Below are 18,283 nucleotides of genomic sequence, written 5' to 3' on the forward strand. Positions count from 1 at the left end.
GAGGTGTAGGGCAAAGCGACGAGGAGGAGGATATCACCAGCTCCGCCCTGCCCGCGCCCCGCCACCATGACCATGAAGCCGACACATTCACCGACGCCGCCGGTAGCAAGGAAGAGTAGTGCATGGTAGGACGCGACCACTTGGGTCCCAAGAAGGCCACTGCTCCCCCTCCCGTTGAAAGCAAGCTTGGTGGGCTAAACATCTTCGATCGATTAGCTGCTTGTCAGCGACATGGAGGTGGACAGTTTCACTTCCGAAGGCTCCAAAGGTGAAGCTGGAGAGCGCCGAGGCGGAATTGGAGAAGGCGAAGCTTCAGTTCTCGGGGCTCATGGTCAGACATGGGGAACGGGCGCCGACGATCATTTAGTTTAGGTTTAGAGTAGGGTTTACTATGGTTTATATGAAAAATGTAATGAATTTCATCCGGTTTATATGAAAAATGTTTAAAATGTAATGAATTTCGTCCGGTTTACATGAAATCCGCCGTGTTTGCACGGATTTCGTCATGTTAGTTCAAACAGAGATTGAAATGTATGCGGGCAGCGTTGGATGGCCGCCTTCGGCATCAGCGTCCGTGGCCTGGTCCCTCCTTGTCCGTGGACGGACGTCAGAGCAAATTTACGGGGAGAGCGTTGCAGATGCCTTTAGTCGGATTTCGGGTCGGCGCTGCAAAGCAACAACGCGACGTTATTCCTGGTGCTCCCCAGCCCACCAGGGTTCAAGTCCTGGTGCCCGCATTATTCCTGGTTTTATTTCAGGATTTCTGGCGATGCATGCTACCTCTTGAGCATGCGTTGGTTTTCCCTTGAAGAGGAAAGGGTGATGCAGCAAAGTAGCGTAAGTATTTCCCTCAGTTTTTGAGAACCAAGGTATCAATCCAGTAGGAGATAACACGCAAGTCACCTAGTACCTGCACAAACAATCAAGAACCTTGCAACCAACGCGATAAAGGGGTTGTCAATCCCTTCACGGTCACTCGCAAAAGTGAGATCTAATAAAGATAATAAGATAAATATTTTTGGTATTTTTGCTGTATAGATCGGAAAGTAAAGATTGCAAAATAAAATAAATAGGAAACTAGAATTGTAGATCGGAAACTTATATGATGTAAAATAGAAGATTATATGATGGAAAATAGACTCGTGGGGCCATAGGTTTCACTAGTGGCTTCTCTCAAGATAGCATAGTGGGTGAACAAATTACTGCCGAGCAATTGATAGAAGAGCGCATAGTTATGAGAATATCTAGGCAATGATCATGAATATAGGCATCACGTCCGTGTCAAGTAGACCGAAACGATTCTGCATCTACTACTATTACTCCACACATCGACCGCTATCCAGCATGCATCTAGAGTATTAAGTTCATAAGAACAGAGTAATGCATTAAGCAAGATGACATTATGTAGAGGGATAAACTCAAGCAATATGATATAAACCCCATCTTTTTATCCTCGATGGCAACAATACAATACGTGCCTTGCTGCCCCTACTGTCACTGGGAAAGGACACCGCAAGATTGAACCCAAAGCTAAGCACTTCTCCCATTGCAAGAAAGAGCAATCTAGTAGGCCAAACTAAACCGATAATTCGAAGAGACTTGTAAAGATATCAAATCATGCATATAAGAATTCAGAGAAGAACCAAATATTATTTATAGATAAACTTGATCATAAATCCACAATTCATCGGATCACGACAAACACACCGAAAAAGAGTATTACATCGAATAGATCTCCAAGAACATCGAGGAGAACTTTGTATTGAGAACCAAAGAGAGAGAAGAAACCATCTAGCTAATAACTATGGACCCGAAGGTATGTGGTAAACTACTCACACATCATCGGAGAAGCTATGGTGTTGATGTAGAAGCCCTCCGTGATCGATTCCCCCTCCGGCAGATCGCCGGAAAAGGCCCCAAGATGGGATCTCATGGTACAGAAGGTTGCGGCGGTGGAAAAGTGGTTTCGTGGCTCCCCTTGATGTTTTTAGGGTATAAGAGTATAGGCGAAAGAAGTACATCGGTGGAGCTCCGTGGGATCCATGAGGGGGGGCGCCTACACCCCTGGGCGCGCCCTCCTGCCTCGTGGCCGCCTTGCGGAGTTCCAGACTCCAACTCCAAGTCTTCTGGATTTCTTTCGTTCCAAGAAAGATCATCGCGAATGTTTCATTCCGTTTGGATTCCCTTTGGTATTCCTTTTATGCAAAACACAGAAATAGGCAAAAAAACAAAAACTGGCAGTGGGCCTTCGGTTAATAGGTTAGTCCCAAAAATAATATAAAAGAGCATATTAAAGCCCATTAAACATCCAAAACAGATAATATAATAGCATGGAACAATAAAAAATTATAGATACGTTGGAGATGTATCAATGCACTTTCAGTGGGAGGAGACTATCCCGTCGACGACGAGGCGCCTACGGTGACTTCGTAAATCTGAAGATCCCCCAGGGCGACTTTTTTCGTGCCGGCACTAAAAAAAACCCCAGCCGCGCCCCCAAGACGCCGAAATCCGCCGGCTCGGCCCGTTTTTGGGCCTGGCGATCGCAGGCCGAACCCAGCGCATTGGGGGCGCTCGGGGGCTCCGGCGGAAGGGGAAAACACGCCTAGGCCACACTGTCAGGCGAAAAGTCAAGGCAATCGTTCAGATTCGCCCCCACCCCCGCGTGCTCGGCCACCACCCTGCCGATCCCAGCGCCGCCCACCGCCCAGCACCGCTAGATAGGCTATTCCCCGCCGGAAAAGAGAGAAGGTTTCGCCGCGACAACCTCTCCACCACCGTCCGGGCGAGTTTTCCGGCGCTCCAACCGCGTAGGGTGGTATACCGGCGGCTGTGCGCCCACCACGCCTGCCAGGTGTTCGGCGATTTGTCTGCTCAGCGATGGACTCGGACGACGAGGAGGCGCTCGATGCGCTGCTGCAGGAGGAACCGGATGCCGACGTCCAGGGCGAGGAACATCTCATGGTCCTCGCCGCCCTCGCCGGCCTGCTCGTGAGCAATGAAAAGCCGCGGCGAGGTTGCTTGGAAGCATCGATTGCATGCATTGAAAATGGAAGAACTGTCCATTTGCTTGGCAGGGGATGTACAAAGGCGCCAAAGGCGGTTGCAGTGTGGTACTTGAGGCAGTGGCCACACAGGACCTCTGGATTTGACACTCCTTATTTGGTATGTCAGGAACTCACAATGACATCAACGTGCTGCAGTGCTCCCCTGTCTTTGCCAAACTTGTTGAAGGTCATTCTCCGCCGGTGAACTTCGAGGTCAATGGGCGGCATTACAACAAGGCGTACTACCTAGCTGATGGCATCTATCCAGATGGTCTACATTTGTGAAGACTATCTCAAACGCTGTGCCAGGAGGCAAGAAGTCCCACTTTGCGAAGGTTCAGGAGGCTTGCAGGAAGGATGTCGAGCGGACATTTGGTGTACTCCAAACTCAATTTGCTGTTGTCCGGTACCCTGCTCAGACCTGGTCGAAAGATCAAATGTGGGAGATCATGACTTGTTGTGTCATCTTGCACAACATGATCATTGAGAGCGAGCAGGAAGAGCCAGTGTTTGACACTGAACCATATTACAGGCATGGTCCTCTTGCGCAAGTTGATCACTAACTACCGGCAACCTGGACTGCCTTCCTCAATATGCGTCAGGAGATCCGAGACCCACAGGTGCATCAACAACTGCAGCAGGATCTGGTGGAGCACCTATGGAGGCTCAAGGGCAACGCCTAGCTCGACGTGTGATGAAATATGAGTTTTTATTGTTGAACTATATAATTTGTATTGAACTATTTGTTGTTGAACTATTTGATTTCTATTGATTTTCTATGATGAACTATTTGATAAAAAATTACTTTTGTTGAATTTGCGTCGAACCACGACGAATATGAGCTGATTTGCGCCGATATCAGGCTGAATTTTTGCCGAAAAGCGGGCACATTTGCGTAAAAAATAGACCAATATCAACGCCTGGGGGCGATCTGGGAGCGGTGAGCCGATTTTAGCGCCGGCTCGCCCTCCAACGACGATTTTTATGCCTCGTGGGGGGCCAACAGGTGGAGATGCTCTAAGAGCATCTCCAGCCACGCCCCCAACAAGGCCCCCAGGCGATTTTTCGGCCACCGGCGCCGAAAAATCGACCCAGTCACGCCCCCAAAGGCCGAATTTTTGCTGGCTCGGGGCCGAAATTGGCGCCGGCGGACCCAGGGCGAACCCGGCACGCTGGAGGCGCTTGGGGGCGCCGGCCGAATCGTTTTTGGCGCGAAAATCGGCGGGCCCTCCTTGGCAGCGACCCGGCTCTTCTCGTCGCTTCGTCGTCTTCATCGCCTCGGTTCCTGCGGCGGAATCAATTCCAAAGCTGCCGGGCGCTGCCGCGCCGGTCAGCCTCCTCCATTGATGCCTCATAGGCGGCGCAGTGAAGACCGGACGACGCACGTCCCTCGCCCGCCACGCGTACACACGGCGGCTCCGTCTATATAAGCCGCCCCCTCCCGCACCGGTGACGTACAGACTCTCCACCGCCGATGCCCCCGTTCCTCCCTCTCTTCTCGCCGTTTCCAGTTCACCCAATGGCCGAGCGCTTTCCAGGTGGTGGCGCGGCGGCGAACGGCTTCGGTCGCCGCCACCTTCACGAGGACGAAGCTCGGCTTCTCTATGAGGCCGAGTACCCGGTCCCGCCGGACATGCGGGTGCCCCCGGCGTGGAGGATCACCGCCGGTGGGGTCCCGGTGCCACCGCCGCCCACCGGGGCGGCGCGTCGTGCGGAGATCGCCCGTATCCGGTCCTCTCTGCCGCAGGCGGCGAGGGAAGGGCCGAGGTACATCCCCGACAGCCCGCTGTGGGAGCAGTACTTTCGTCGCCGCCACGCCGAGCAGCTCGAGGCCACCAACGGCGTCGTGCCCTCCGAAAGGCTCAACTCCGACGGCGGCCGCCGATGGTGGGGCATGCTCGACCGCACGCTGGAGGCCGTCCTCGAGTACATCGAGGGCGGCAACACGCCCATGCTGGAGTACCCCGCTCCCCCTCCTTCTCCCGCCGGCGGGGGAGCTCGTGGACGCCGAGACGCATGGACCCGACGTCCTCCTCCTCGTCCGGCCGCTTGTCCGGCTCTCCCTCCCTCCTTCCCGTCAAGCCGGAGCCCCAGGACACGCCGATCAGTCAGCGCACCCGCAGCTCCGGCGTCCGCATCGCCGAGTCCCCCACCTCTGCCCGGCTCGTCAGGCCGAAGGTGGAGCCCGGCCTCCCCGCGGAGTACGAGGCCATAGTCCGGCGCGACTTCTCCGACGAGGCCGCCCTAAAGTGGGCGCGGGACGACTACCTCCGCGACAAGATGGTCCGACAGCGCCGAGCCCTGCAGGAGATAGCCGCCCGCCAGCGTGGGCGCGAGGACGAGAAACAGCGTGGTGATCCTCGACAGCGACGAGGACGAGGACGCCCCCGGACCGTCCAACCCGCCGCGCGTCCCTCGGAAGGGGAGCAGCAGGGACGGCGGCTGCGGAGGAGGCGACGACGACGACAACGGCGACGACGGCGGCGACTACACGCAGTTCTATAGGCTCCTCGGCATGTGGAGCTTCAAGGGCGTCGGGCGGTGAGGAACGGCGAGGGCGACGGCGGGTCTATTAGTGTTTTTTTCTTCTTTTGCAAAATATTTTTATATATGTATGAACTCGTCGAAATTTGATTAAATTTGTGCTTTGTTTGTACCGGATTTTGTTAAAAAAAAAACATGGGGCGGCGACCTGGAAGCATCACGCTCCCAGCTCGCGGTTAGAGCCGGTACGTCGATTTTCACCGCGGTAGGCCACGGCTGGAGATGCTCTAATAAGCAGCCCGAAACTCCCGTCTCCAAAACCCAGAAGCCCGCCACGAGCTCCCCTAGGGTTTAATCCGTCCCCCTCCCATTCCGCCGGCCACCGCCGATTTATAGGGTTACGACGGGAGAGCTCACCGGCCATGGCGCCGCCACCGCCGCGCGAGCTCCTGGCCGTCGTCGAGGCGGCGCTGCTCGGTCCCGCACCGGCGTCGCCGACGCAGCGCGTGGAGCTCCTCCACGCCGTCCGCGATGCCGCCCCCGCATTCCGCGCGCTCCTCTCTTACCCGGTTCGTCCCGTGCCCTCCTCGTTGTATAATTAGGCTGGTGTGAGCTCGGTTTGATTCGGCTCGGTTTTGGTGTCTCTGCCGTGTGCGCGCGTGCAGGGGCCAAAGGCGTCCGATCGAACTCAGGTGGAGGCCAAGGAGGTTCGGCTCTCGGACATGCCACCAATCACGCTCGATGACACCGACGTGCAGACTGTAAGTTTCCCCCCTCAGTCCAGATATATTGGTGCGAGACACGCAAGGAACGCTTGCAAATTGCATAATTTGCTATATATGCTGCTTATGTTGATCACTGTGTGACATTTTGTGCTGTTAATTGGAGCTCAAGAATAGAGATGACAACTTACTATAGTTAGCTCTTGATTCCTGGAGTAAACTTGTAACTTTGATTAGTCTGTGGACCGTGGTAGATAACTGAGTGGGATTAGCTATTGCAAATGCATGAATTTTGTTGGGATTTTAAGGACGGGTTTGATTGATGTTTTCTCAGGTGGTGATTGTGGTGCTAAGTAGCTTATTCAACAATGTTGCATGAACAGATGGGTCTACTTTTGGTAGGCCATGCACAATTTTTTAAACCTACGAGTTGTGAATTTGGCTTATAGCGCTCAATTGAGATCGTGTACAATCGTCTTAGCTTAAGGTGCCTATTGAACCATGGAAAACTGCTGTTCACGTGTCCTGTAATTTCATACCTTCTAATTATACTTACGTTTCTTTACATTCAGTTTGTAGTATGGCTCCTGGCATCCTTTTTGGTAGCTTTGTTGATGCTAAGATTTGCATCTATGATTTTTTCAGGCCCTTAAGCTGAGTGATGAACTCAATCTTAATGAAATTGAGTGTGTTCGCTTGCTAGTTTCTGCCAACAGAGAGGTATAATTTGCAGAACTAAAGTTTACTTTATGTCCACATGTTATCTATGTTTGTATTTGACCATTTGCCTTACATGCACGCCTTGTTGTGATTTTGTAGTGGGTTCTATATGGTCGGGAGCCACTGGAAATATATAGGCTTGCAGCTGGCCTTTGGTACATGGAGAGGAGAGATCTGATAACTTCTCTGTACATTTTGTTGCGGGTAGTCTACCAATCGAGTTCATCCTAGCTACATCCAAATTTGAGATTAAAGGGCGCTTTCATTGGTTTTCTTTATCTTCTGTAGTCTGTTGTACTTGACCAAGGGCTTGATGCTGATCTGATGTATGAAATCCAAAATCAAATGGAGGCTCTTTTTAGCGACGGTCTCCGACAGCGGATAATCACCCTTGTAAAGGTTGGACTTTATGGAACTTGAATATGCCATATGCTGCATCCTTCACATTTTATTTTCCAAGCAATATTGACACACATTATATTACAATCATGGGAGGTAAGAGTGTAACGATTTGGCTCCTAAGTCTTGGCCCGAGTTAAAACATGCGATATTAGATATTAGAAAATTCTGAAAGAAAACACACATACAAATGCTTGAGTACTTGATGCATAGCAACTGAATTTAGTCGCAAAGTTGCTAGATTTTCTGCCTTTTTATGCACAGGGCACACAATTTTTTTCATGAATATTTGCAGGCAACATAAATTACACACACATCTACAGGTTCTTTCTATTTTTTTTGAAACATACTTATGTTTCCAGTGGCAACAAGTGAACACAGGCTCCATTTGCTGATTTTGTGTACCTCCCTCCTCCTTATGAGTAGTTGGAGTTTGCTCTTGCTGAGCTCAAGCTTCAAGATTAATTTAAAATCAACTAAAATAGTGGACAATAGGAGGGGGCTTATGCAGCAACTTCACCATAACCTGGCCCTGTTGCTGTTGCTGGCATTGCCCCCTTCAAATTCTTGTAGTTGTATTCCTAGTCAGACCATAAAAGTCATGTCTTAGTGTCTACTCTGTTAATAATATATATATTACATTCGAAAATGTGTAGCCAGTTTTCTCATACCGTGTCCACAAATAAAGAGCCATCTAATTTGACACTGCGAACTAGTGCCATTTAATTTACCACCAGAAGTACTTCCATACTATAGATATTTACATTATTTTGTCAATACATTACTATTACAGAAAGTGATAGTCTTAACATATCACGGATTGCCATATCCAAAGCACCGTATATCTTTGAAGTTTGAATAATAGGAGTAGAGTATTGAACAAGTCATTCCAGGATGATGCATTAGTACAGGTGTCATTTCTCTTTAATTTCTATGATGCACCTCTCTTTCACTCTATTGAAAAACGGCTACTGACAGTTTTATCTTTTTCCCCATAAAGGAGCTTAACCGAGAAGAACCATCTGGTATTGGCCGACCAAGCTCTGAGCGCTATGTGCTTGATTTCAGAGGAGCTCTTGTCGAGAGGCGTGCCATTGTCTCCCGAGAGAGATTAAGTTTGAGTCACTGCCTTGCTCTTTCTGCACTTATCAAACTAATGGGTGAGTTAAATGCAATATGAATTTGAATTTGCCATATCACCTGCTATGATCTTCTGATACGTTTGTGCGATGACTTAAGTTGTTATTCTTTCTGAGGGAAATGAATCATTGTTATTCATTAGCCTTCCTGGACTGGAAATGTAGGTGTATCCTTCTGTTCACTTCAAGTTAAAGCGAACCACCACTAATGATCTGCAACTTCATGTAGGTCCCAAGGAGGTTAAGGATACATTTTCAATATTAAAAGACTGCGCAGCTGAAGTAAATGAAAATTCTACTGTCGAGCTTCAGGTTTGAAGTTTGAATTAGTTACTTTGACATTTGTAGACATGGTATTTGTGCAATTTTTAATTGTTTGTGCTCTCAACTTGTGATGCAATGCATAACTATCATTTACCTTTGCAGATCACCTATGGTGTCCTATTCTCTCTTGTAATAACTTTTGTTTCTGATGCCCTAAGTAATTCCCATGAGAAAACATCTCTGCCATCGTCTGATTCCTCGTTCAGACATGAATTTCATGAACTAGTAAGCTTCTTAAAAATATGCTTAAATTTACATATTAAACTAATCTATGTTGGAACATATAGCAAGATTTATGCTCATTGCAAGCTGGTATTGTTGTCATTGCCAGGTGATGAAGACATGTAACGATACCACCGCTGAAGGATTTGTTGGTGTTGTGCGGCTTGCATGGACTGTTCTTTTGATGTTAACACAAGATCGAAATAGCGCAAGAGACTCAGTCATTAATGCTTTCTCCAGAGCTGTGACTGATATTTGGTCATGTCTGGATATTATCTGTCGCCTGAATGCTTTTAAATTTTTACGGGAGCGAGTTATGCAAGCAGCTGCTTACCAGGTATGGCAACTCTGCTCTTGCACTCTGAGACCATCTGGTATTCTGATTTGGTAATGGTATACCCAATTAACCATTATGACCACCACTGGTTGAGCACAGCAAGCTTGTTTTGTACATATGAATATAAATGTTTCTCATTCAGTATTTGTATTTGTACAACCGTGTCACCTTAGGGTCACTTAGAATGTTAGATAGACATATAAAACACATGACTAAAAAAAAAGGGAACTTAGGGCCTGTCCGATCCTCTCTATGTAACACCCCCGTTATGGGCTGTCACCCTATGCTTCGTAACTGGGCCTGGCTACGAGATGGGCCGATCATCGGAGGCTGGTTCCCACACGGCACATGCTACATATACAACCGGGAGAGCAGAGGAGAAGGCCAGTGAATGAATGAATGTTCTGAATCCTATCTTGTGTTCTTCTGGTCCTCACTCCCTTCTCTGATTTCTCACCCAATTCTCTCAAATTACCCCAAATCTATCCAAATACTGAGCTGATTTGTGCGTCCTCGATCCATCCACGACCGGGTCGTGACACTCTGGCTCCGCGCTTAACCAAATCTGCGCGTGGTGCTGGCCCGAATGCTGCAGCTCCGCGAAGCCCATGCCTCTTGCAGTGTAATTTCGTGGAGCTGCGTTTGCCCAACTTCGCCAAAAGAGGAAGCGTGGAGTTGCTTGAAATTACGTGTGAATGCCCTCCCGAAGTTGTGCTTACCGTCTCGTCTTGCTAGAAGGCACCCTCGACCTCGCTCAGTTAGACCGACGCCAGCGCCTCTCTTCGCGTGCTAACCCTAGGCAGCCGCCACCCCCATCGCCCGCCGTCGTTCTCCTCTCCCCAGGGCTCACCTGAAGTCGTCGTCCCAGGCTGTCCGGATCCCAGTCGCCTTCCTCTCCTACGGGAGGAGGCGTGCTGTAGAGAGGCATGCCGCCGACTCACATTTGGAGGAACCATAGAAGCCCAATGTCAACGCACGGAGGTGGAAGAAGACGTAGTAGCCGCTGGATATGGTGAGGTGGACGAATCACGGCCATCCACGCCTTTCACCCCAAATTGGGTCTGTAGCCCATGTCTCCATCTGCCTTCCCTAACTGGCTATTTGCCTGCAGCCCATCCACAGCCCATGCAGCGTGGGGATAAGCTGACCACATCCTCCTGAGCGGACGCAGCTCCTCGTGGGAAGCCGGCGCACGAAGCCGGAGTCGTGGATTTGATGAAGCTAAGAGACATCCGAATGGGGCCTTAGTGTCATGCTGCCCAGTTCATTGTACTGTTCTGCAGAAACTGGCGTTAAAGAAAATATTAAAATATTCAAAATATGTGTTTGATGCACCACTAAAAATGCAGGAATTTTGAAGAATATGTGACGAAAGTAGAGATAGAAAGGAGAGATATATTGCACTTGCCCTTACACCCCATATGGATGCTGGAATTGAGCTGAGAATTTGGCAATTGGAGTTGTATTGCAGCCATATCTGCTGTTTGGATGGGCAGGGCCAGGACTGGATTTCGAGCCCAATTCGACAGGCTTTGCTGAACAACGAGGACCAATAGTGAGCTTGACACTCTGTATCGTTTGGAAACAGCCACCTCTCATTTCCTTCAATAACTCATGTCGACCCGCCACCACTGCCGCCAAGCTCCTGTGACACGCCACCGCCACCTTTTTTTTTTGAACGGTCACCGGGGGGAGAGCTTCCCCACCTGAATATATTACCACTCAAAGGGTTCAGGGGAATACAGGCAAGTTATTGTTACAAGTTCAGCTGGAGGGAATTGCAGAGGAGAGAAAATTTAGCCACTGTCTAGCCGAACCACTGTCCTCAGATTTTTTGAACCGGAAAACCCAGAGAGAGAAGTCTGCTACAATATTTCTTAGCGTTAATCTGTGAGAGTGATCCTCGTTCCTGAACACGAGAGCATTTCTTGAGTCCCAGAGCTTCCAAGTTATGGTGAGGGCCACCGATGGCCAGATGTTGGGGTTGAGGCCCCTGAATCGGTGGGTGTTGGTGAAGAGCAGTGAGAGATGTCGGAGCAGACAGGCCCATGCTGGACCAAACTTGTGTAGCATAGGAGCAGGTGGAGATGAGATGAAGAGCATCCTCATATGGGTCTTGACATCGAGGGCACGCTGCGGATTGAGCCACATTTTTGTGAAACATGTTGGCCTTCGTATTTAGCCGATCGTGGAGAAGCCAAGCGAAAATCTTGACTTTGATCGGAACCTTAGAGGCCCAAACAAAATCATGGTGTGGATCGAAGGGGTCATCAGCAACAATGGAAGAGTAAGCATTCTTGGCAGAGAAAGCAAGCCCATGCGTGAGGGACCGCTCGTCTGGTCGGTCCACCTGCTGGAAATCCTGCAACAACAACAACAGACAGTCCAACTCTCGAGCAGCAGCATTAGTAAGACGGTTCCGCAGGTTCGATAATAAGCTGGTTTGCCAAACTGTAGCCACTAGAACCTTGTCATCTATGGAGTGGGAGTATAGGTGGGGGAAAACTTTTTGTAGAGGTGAGTCAAGAAGCCATTTATCTAGCCAAAAGAAAGTGGAGAGGCCGTTGTAGGTAATCACGAAGGAGTGCTCAATTAGGAGAGGCAGGTTTTTGTTTATAATCTTCCAAAGGAAAGAAGGCCTAGGGGTTTTTGTTGCAATCCCAAGTGGATATTGTTGATGATACCACTGGGTCCAGGGGATGTTTGGGTGTTGCAAAATTTTGAAGGAAAATTTCATAAGTAGGCAGCGGTTCTGAATTTCAAGATTTTTAATGCCTAGACCACCTAGTTCTTTAGGCTTGCAAACGTTTTTCCACGCGACCAGACACTTTGCACCCGTGCAAGTTTCTTCGTTGGACCAGAAAAAAGCTCTCCGGATGGCGTCTAGCTTAACTAGGATAGACTTCGGTAGGCGAAAAACGGACATGAAGTAAATAGTTAAGGAATCGAGGACAGCAGTGAGCAAGGTTAGTCTTGCTCCACGAGAGAGCAGACGCGCAACCCAACCGAAAAGGAGTTTTCGAAAGCTATCTAGTATAGGGTCGAAAGCTGAGAGTGGTAGTTTGATAGGGGAGAGAGGGAGGCCTAGGTAGATTAACGGGAAGGAGGAGAGATTGCATCCAATAGTTGCAGCGATGTTGTTTGGGTGAGGTCATCTGTGGCAATGGTGAGAAGCGAGGTTTTTTGGAAGTTGATGACTAGGCCAGTCGCTAGGGCGAAATCATGCAGGGTGTTTTTGAGAATAGTGGTTGCTGCGACGCTGGCAGCAGCAATAATAAGTGTGTCATCGGCGTATTGTAGGGTTACTGGTGGTTCATTCGAACGGAGGGGGTGGCATAGTTCGTTTTGCTTGAAAGCCTGTGCGATCAGTCTTTGAAGGACATCTGCGACGATGATGAATAAATACGGCGAAAAGGGATCACCTTGTCGAAGGCCAGCTCTACATTGGATCCAGGACCCCGGAGTGCCATTGAGGAGAATAGCCGTTTTGCCAGTGTGGAGAATGTTTTGGACCCATGCACAGAAGATAGGAGGGAAACCTCTCGCTTGTAGGATCGATGTGAGAGAGGACCAAGAAATGGAGTCAGAAGCTTTTCTGAAGTCCAGCTTGATGACCATGGTGGGGGCCTTTCTTGTGTGGCAAGCGCTGAGAATATCAGCAGCGTAAATAAAAGTTTCTGCAATGTTGCGGCCATGAAGAAATCCTGTTTGGTCGTAGTGAATGAGTAGACCCTGTTTGTAAGAACTTTGGCCACCGCTTTTGGGGTACAGTTTTGCAGAGAGATTGGTCTAAATGCATCGGGGGAGGTTGGGGCTAGTGTTTTTGGAAGGAGGACCATGTATGCTCGGTTAAATCGATCGAGGGAAGCTGTTTGATCATGGAAAGCAGCAAAGAACGTGAGGAGATGTAATCATGGCGAGCCCAAAACACCGGAGCCCGAAGCGATATCAGCTGCCACCTCCGGCGGAGCACCGCAGGCAGTAGCAATGGCCGCGAGATCCTCTGGCGAGGCAGGACCACGGGCCGAGTCGTCGATGAATCCATCCATATCGCAGAGACGAGCGTGGACAAGGGCGTCCGAGAGATCCTTGGAAGCAGCTGAGAGGTCGAGCTTTTTCGCCTTGGAGCGCATGGCCTTGGCAGTCATGGAGGAGTAGTTTGGGGGCTCGATTTTGGCCAATCGAGCGCTGCGTCTGGCCTTAACACCAGAGATGGCGGGGCGAAGGACGACACCGGAGGAGAGGCGTTGGAGGCTCGAGGACCGAAGATGAGAGGGAGGCGGAAAGGAGGGAGGTCGTTGGTGAGGACGCAGTGGGAGCCGAACTAGATGGGAGCGCCGTCCGAGTGCCAGGATCCGGCCGACGAGCCGGAGGCGGTGTGGGTGCCCGTCGTGTGCGCCATTGAGCTGCATGGCGGACGTACAAACGCAGGGTTAATACGCGGAGAGGGGGGCATAGGGGGGAAGAAAGGAAGGAAGCGGACGGCTTTGCACCTGAAACTTCGGCGACCGGAGCACCAGCAGCGAGAGCAGCGGACGGGATCACGGCAGTCAGAGACGGTGTGGTCACTGGCGAGACACCGGAAGCATCTGGGCTTTTGCTTTCGGGGCTGGCCGTCCGGGGAGGGGCTGATTTATAGGCCGGAGAGGCCAGAGGATGGGAGGGGGCGATTGCAGCGGCCGGAGCTGGGGAGCTGAGCAAAACCTCCCGGTAGGAGCGCGGGCACGCAGGGGTGGCAGGGGTGGCAGCAGCGTGGCACTAGTCCATGGCGGTCTCGGGACGAAGCTGAGGGGACGGGGCGGTGTGTAGGCTGACGGAGGTAGGGGAGGCAGGTGGTGGAGTAGACGTGATGATGGGCGCATGCGTGTGCATGCAAGCGTTGGTTGGTGCGAGCGGTGAGGGCGAGCGGGTGAGGGAGGATGGGTCCCGCAAATCAGCGACAGTAGGGTATGCTTTTGGGTCAGCGCAGGCGGTGGCAAGATCGAGCAGCCCCGGGAGCCGACCGGGGGGCGGCTGCGGCGACGGCAGCGGGTCCAGGCAGTCAGTGGTGGATAGAGGGCGTGGGGGCGGATGGTCTAGCGTTTTAGGGTTTAAAGAACTGGGTAGGCTGGGAGGGGAGGGGGAGGGGACGGCGCAGACCGCACCCAGTTTTTGTTTTCTTTCCTTGGAAAGGTTTCGGGGAGACGTGACGGGAGAGGCCAAGCTGGCCGAGAGGTCCACGTGTCCCAGGCCATCGAGTGGATTTTGGTCAACCGGGGACGATGCAGGAGAATCCTCGCCTAGAACAGTGAGATGAATCCCCGGGTTCAGAGGGGATAGATTTTGTGTGTTTATTCTAGTTGACGGGTGTGGTCCAAGCAAGGACGTGGAGTGGGTAGGCCGGACGGTGTGGGACGGGTCAATTGAGCCTGGTTCGAATACAGTTGGCAATGGTACTGATCGCACTGTTTGTGATGCATGGTCAAAAGAGTCAAAGAGCAGAATTTTGAAATTTGAAACCTCTAGTGGCGCGCAACGGAGAACCTCTCCTCTGACCAAGACCGAGAACACATGCACTAAGAACAGGTTCGGAGCAAGCGTGGTTGCGTGGAAGACACATTTAAAGGAGAACTGGTGGTCTAAGGCATTATTAATCAGTGTTTCATTAGCGCAAACCGAGCCAGAGTGGAAGACAACCCATATAGGGGTGGTTGGTTTATGTGTGAGGCATGTAGTGGGCGTGGTGACAAGGCAGTGGTACTTAGAAAAAATCAGCTTATTAAACGAGATCCCAGGACGGAACGGTCGTACCTTTGCATGTGAACGCGAGAGGCTGAGTGTTAGGGAGGTCACAGGAGCCCCAAGTGGCGGACGACCGTTGGCGGTTGCGGGCCCCACATGCATGGAGGCCATGCACGGAGGAGAGGCTGGGGGCGGAGCGCCAGCAGGTTGAGGTGGCACGCCCTCAAGCAGGAGCGGCGAGGCCACCGGAGATGGAGGCAGGGCCGGCATCGCAAGCGGCGCGACCGTGACCGTGGCGAACATGCGAGGAGCAGCGATCGGCGAGCAGGCGGCCATGAGTGACGCAACGTGGTAAGACGATACCGACGCTGTGAACACCGCGTGGGATAGGCGCGTGATGGAAATGCTTCGTGGAGATCCACCAAAACTGAATGAGAGCAACACGGCGATGAGCGGTTCGTCAACCATGAAGTTAGCTTTGTGGACGAAGAAAATTATCCTAGTGGGCGAGGAGGAGTCTTGTGGCGAAGAGAAGACCTTGGTGGAGAACAGATCGAAGATGTTGCGTGAAAAATCGATGCTGGGCGAGGGGATGAACCCGAGTTGAGAGCGCAGGAAGGCATTTGCATGGCCAAAGCGGTCGCCGATGTCCAAGGTTGTTTGGATGTTGGTGGGTGGGTCATGAGTTTGTTGGGGCAGAGGAAAAGGCAGAAACTGGATCGAGTGGGTGGTGGCGACGAGCACGGGCTCGACGAGGAGAGCGTGAACAATGCGCACGTCGGAGACAGAGATTCGGAAGAGGTCATCTTGGAGGCGAGTCACCTGGAAGGCAGGAGCGTTGCCACCCAGACAAGCTTGCATGAGGACGGCAACGAGCTCCTCGTCGAGGTCGAGTGAGGAGTGGCGAACTTGCACGGAGAGGAAGCATGGTGGCTCGTGGTGGCGCGGGTTGATGTGCTTGGAGAGGCAGCGCCAGACCTGTGCTTGGAAGTCGTCACCCATGGCGTCCCCAACTCCAAGAGCCATGCGCAAGGCTCGGGAGGTGGGGGAGTCGTGCCATGGAATGGGGTCGTGGAAGGAGGCCGGGGCAAATGGTGCGGACGATGGTGCTGGAGAGTGGACGGTGGCCGGAGGTGTGGGCTGGGTGGAGCTGGGAGCGGCTGAGGGACCGCAGGGGAGGAGAGGAGGAGGAGACATCCCTCGGTCCGGAATGGTTCTTCGCCACCGCCACCTGATCCTCTTCTTCCCCATTGCTGGCCCACAACCTCTTCTTTCCCATTGTCGGTGCTCCGTCTTCTTCCCCGTCACAGGTGCCACCTCATCCTCTTTGTCTTTGCCGATTAAGCAGATGAGTGCAGAGTCTGTCATAATCCGAATCTGACTCCTGCATGTTATCTAGTGAGCTCAAGATCTGCACCTCCCCTTACCTCCCCGTCTCCATCTCTCGAGGTTACATCTGGAGGAAGTTCTCAATCTCTATCGTGTGCAGGGTGAGTTTACCGGAGTTCGGTCATGTTGCTAGAGTCGCAACTCAGGATGCTAGGGAAGCAATGGCCATGTATGAAATTGGGAAGAGCGACAGGGGGAAGATGAGAAGAGGAAGAGTGGCATGAGTTTTTAGGCGTATATATGGATAGCCAGCAACAAAACAGAAAATGGAACCAGGCTGTGATTTCATTTCCATGATAATATTCCTGAACCACAATAAAATAATATCAAAGTATGGGATGCTCCCATTTTCACATGAATCGAACTGGTACTCTGGTTTCAGTAGACCAATTCAATCCAAACGGACACTTAGGGTTTTCACCTGCACACACAGAGCCACGGCATGATGAGAAAGAGCTCGACACCATGGCAGTTAAGGGCACATTGCTGCCCTGATCTCGACGACAGCCATTCTCTCTCCCCCTCCTGCACTCGAGTCCCCTTAGCTAGTTGGCCACCTAGGTGAGCTGGGTGCTAGTTAGCCCTCTGCTGCCCGACCAGCACCTAGCACCATTTAGAACTTTGAGCTGATTAGGCGCTGTTCTGTTGCCTTGGTGAACAAATCATCTATATTATTTGCTGTTATATTGTTCATGAATACTTGTAATATGGACAGCTGAGGTTATCATTAGATGCCAAGTAATGGTTAATATTTTGTCGATACAATGCTACCATTTTCATATCAAAATTTGGCCAAATCTGACCACAACACATGCAGAAGTACGTAGATTTGGGCCATTGTGCACATGCAAAGTGAGATCAATATCTCTTTTGGCCCATCTTGATTTTTTGATATTATTCGTCAAATTTGTTGTGTAAGAATAGTTTTTGATATGGAGGTAATATATCATGTTCCTTTCCATTTGATGCAGAATGACGATGATGACATTGTTTACATGTACACTGGCTATGCGCACAAGTTGATGATGTGCTTTCTCTCCCATCCGACTTCTAGAGATAAGGTTAGAATAGTTCCTCAATGTATGTTGACACTTGCCACAACATGATTTCTAATTTCTTTGTTACAACCAAATGTGATCATTATTAGTAACTGTTATAACAATGCTTATAACGTGCTAAGTACCTTTAGTCACTCTTGTTACAGAAAAAGGAAAAGAAAACAATAACATTATCTTCTTTAACAGATAAAAGAAATCAAGGAAAAAGCAATGAATGCTCTCAGCCCATACTCTCTACCACAGGATCATAGAGAAGATCCTAATATAAGTGGGGAACAGATTGGTCAGCCTATTAACCAGCCTTTTGTATCCCTATTGGAACTAGTTGGGGAAATCTATCAGGTATTGCTTCATTCATTTATATGTTCTTCCAGTCAAATGTATGGACCTGAAAATGTACATGAGATAGCGCGATGTCATGGTGTTTAACCTGTCTTCTTGGTTCTATGATAATTTGTGTAATTAGCTATAGTACTTTAGTATTTCCTAAAGACACAGGGGTCATTAACTATCCTGTGCACCATACGATATGATGTGTGATTTCGGTTTCTTTGCTAAAGCTATGAAACTATTTATGTATGATGTGCATGTTTTTGGGATATTTTTGCACAGATTTGACATACTATTTAAATCACAGATAATGGTTCTGTCAATATTTCCATCCACTCCAGCAGTACCGACTCAAACCACAGTTTGCTTTCCTAGTTAGATGCAACCTTTG

The 18,283-nt window shown here is 50.4% G+C and overlaps 1 protein-coding gene across 1 annotated transcript in view; it reads left to right on the top strand.

Annotated features, from left to right (window-relative positions):
* Window positions 1-5,804: 5,804 nt before the first annotated feature.
* LOC109773767 (nuclear pore complex protein NUP205) overlaps window positions 5,805-18,283 on the top strand; it is a 32,516-nt gene continuing 20,037 nt past the window's right edge. Inside the window, exons 1-11 of the mRNA XM_020332481.4 lie at window positions 5,805-6,100; window positions 6,197-6,292; window positions 6,899-6,973; window positions 7,073-7,177; window positions 7,262-7,372; window positions 8,373-8,532; window positions 8,741-8,823; window positions 8,938-9,060; window positions 9,167-9,394; window positions 17,476-17,565; window positions 17,749-17,904. Coding sequence (XP_020188070.1) covers window positions 5,954-6,100; window positions 6,197-6,292; window positions 6,899-6,973; window positions 7,073-7,177; window positions 7,262-7,372; window positions 8,373-8,532; window positions 8,741-8,823; window positions 8,938-9,060; window positions 9,167-9,394; window positions 17,476-17,565; window positions 17,749-17,904 — 1,374 coding nt within the window. The 5' untranslated portion in view covers window positions 5,805-5,953. The remainder of the gene's footprint in view (window positions 6,101-6,196; window positions 6,293-6,898; window positions 6,974-7,072; window positions 7,178-7,261; window positions 7,373-8,372; window positions 8,533-8,740; window positions 8,824-8,937; window positions 9,061-9,166; window positions 9,395-17,475; window positions 17,566-17,748; window positions 17,905-18,283) is intronic.

Source organism: Aegilops tauschii, chromosome 6 (genome assembly GCF_002575655.3).
Source record: "Aegilops tauschii subsp. strangulata cultivar AL8/78 chromosome 6, Aet v6.0, whole genome shotgun sequence".
NCBI lineage: Eukaryota > Viridiplantae > Streptophyta > Magnoliopsida > Poales > Poaceae > Aegilops > Aegilops tauschii.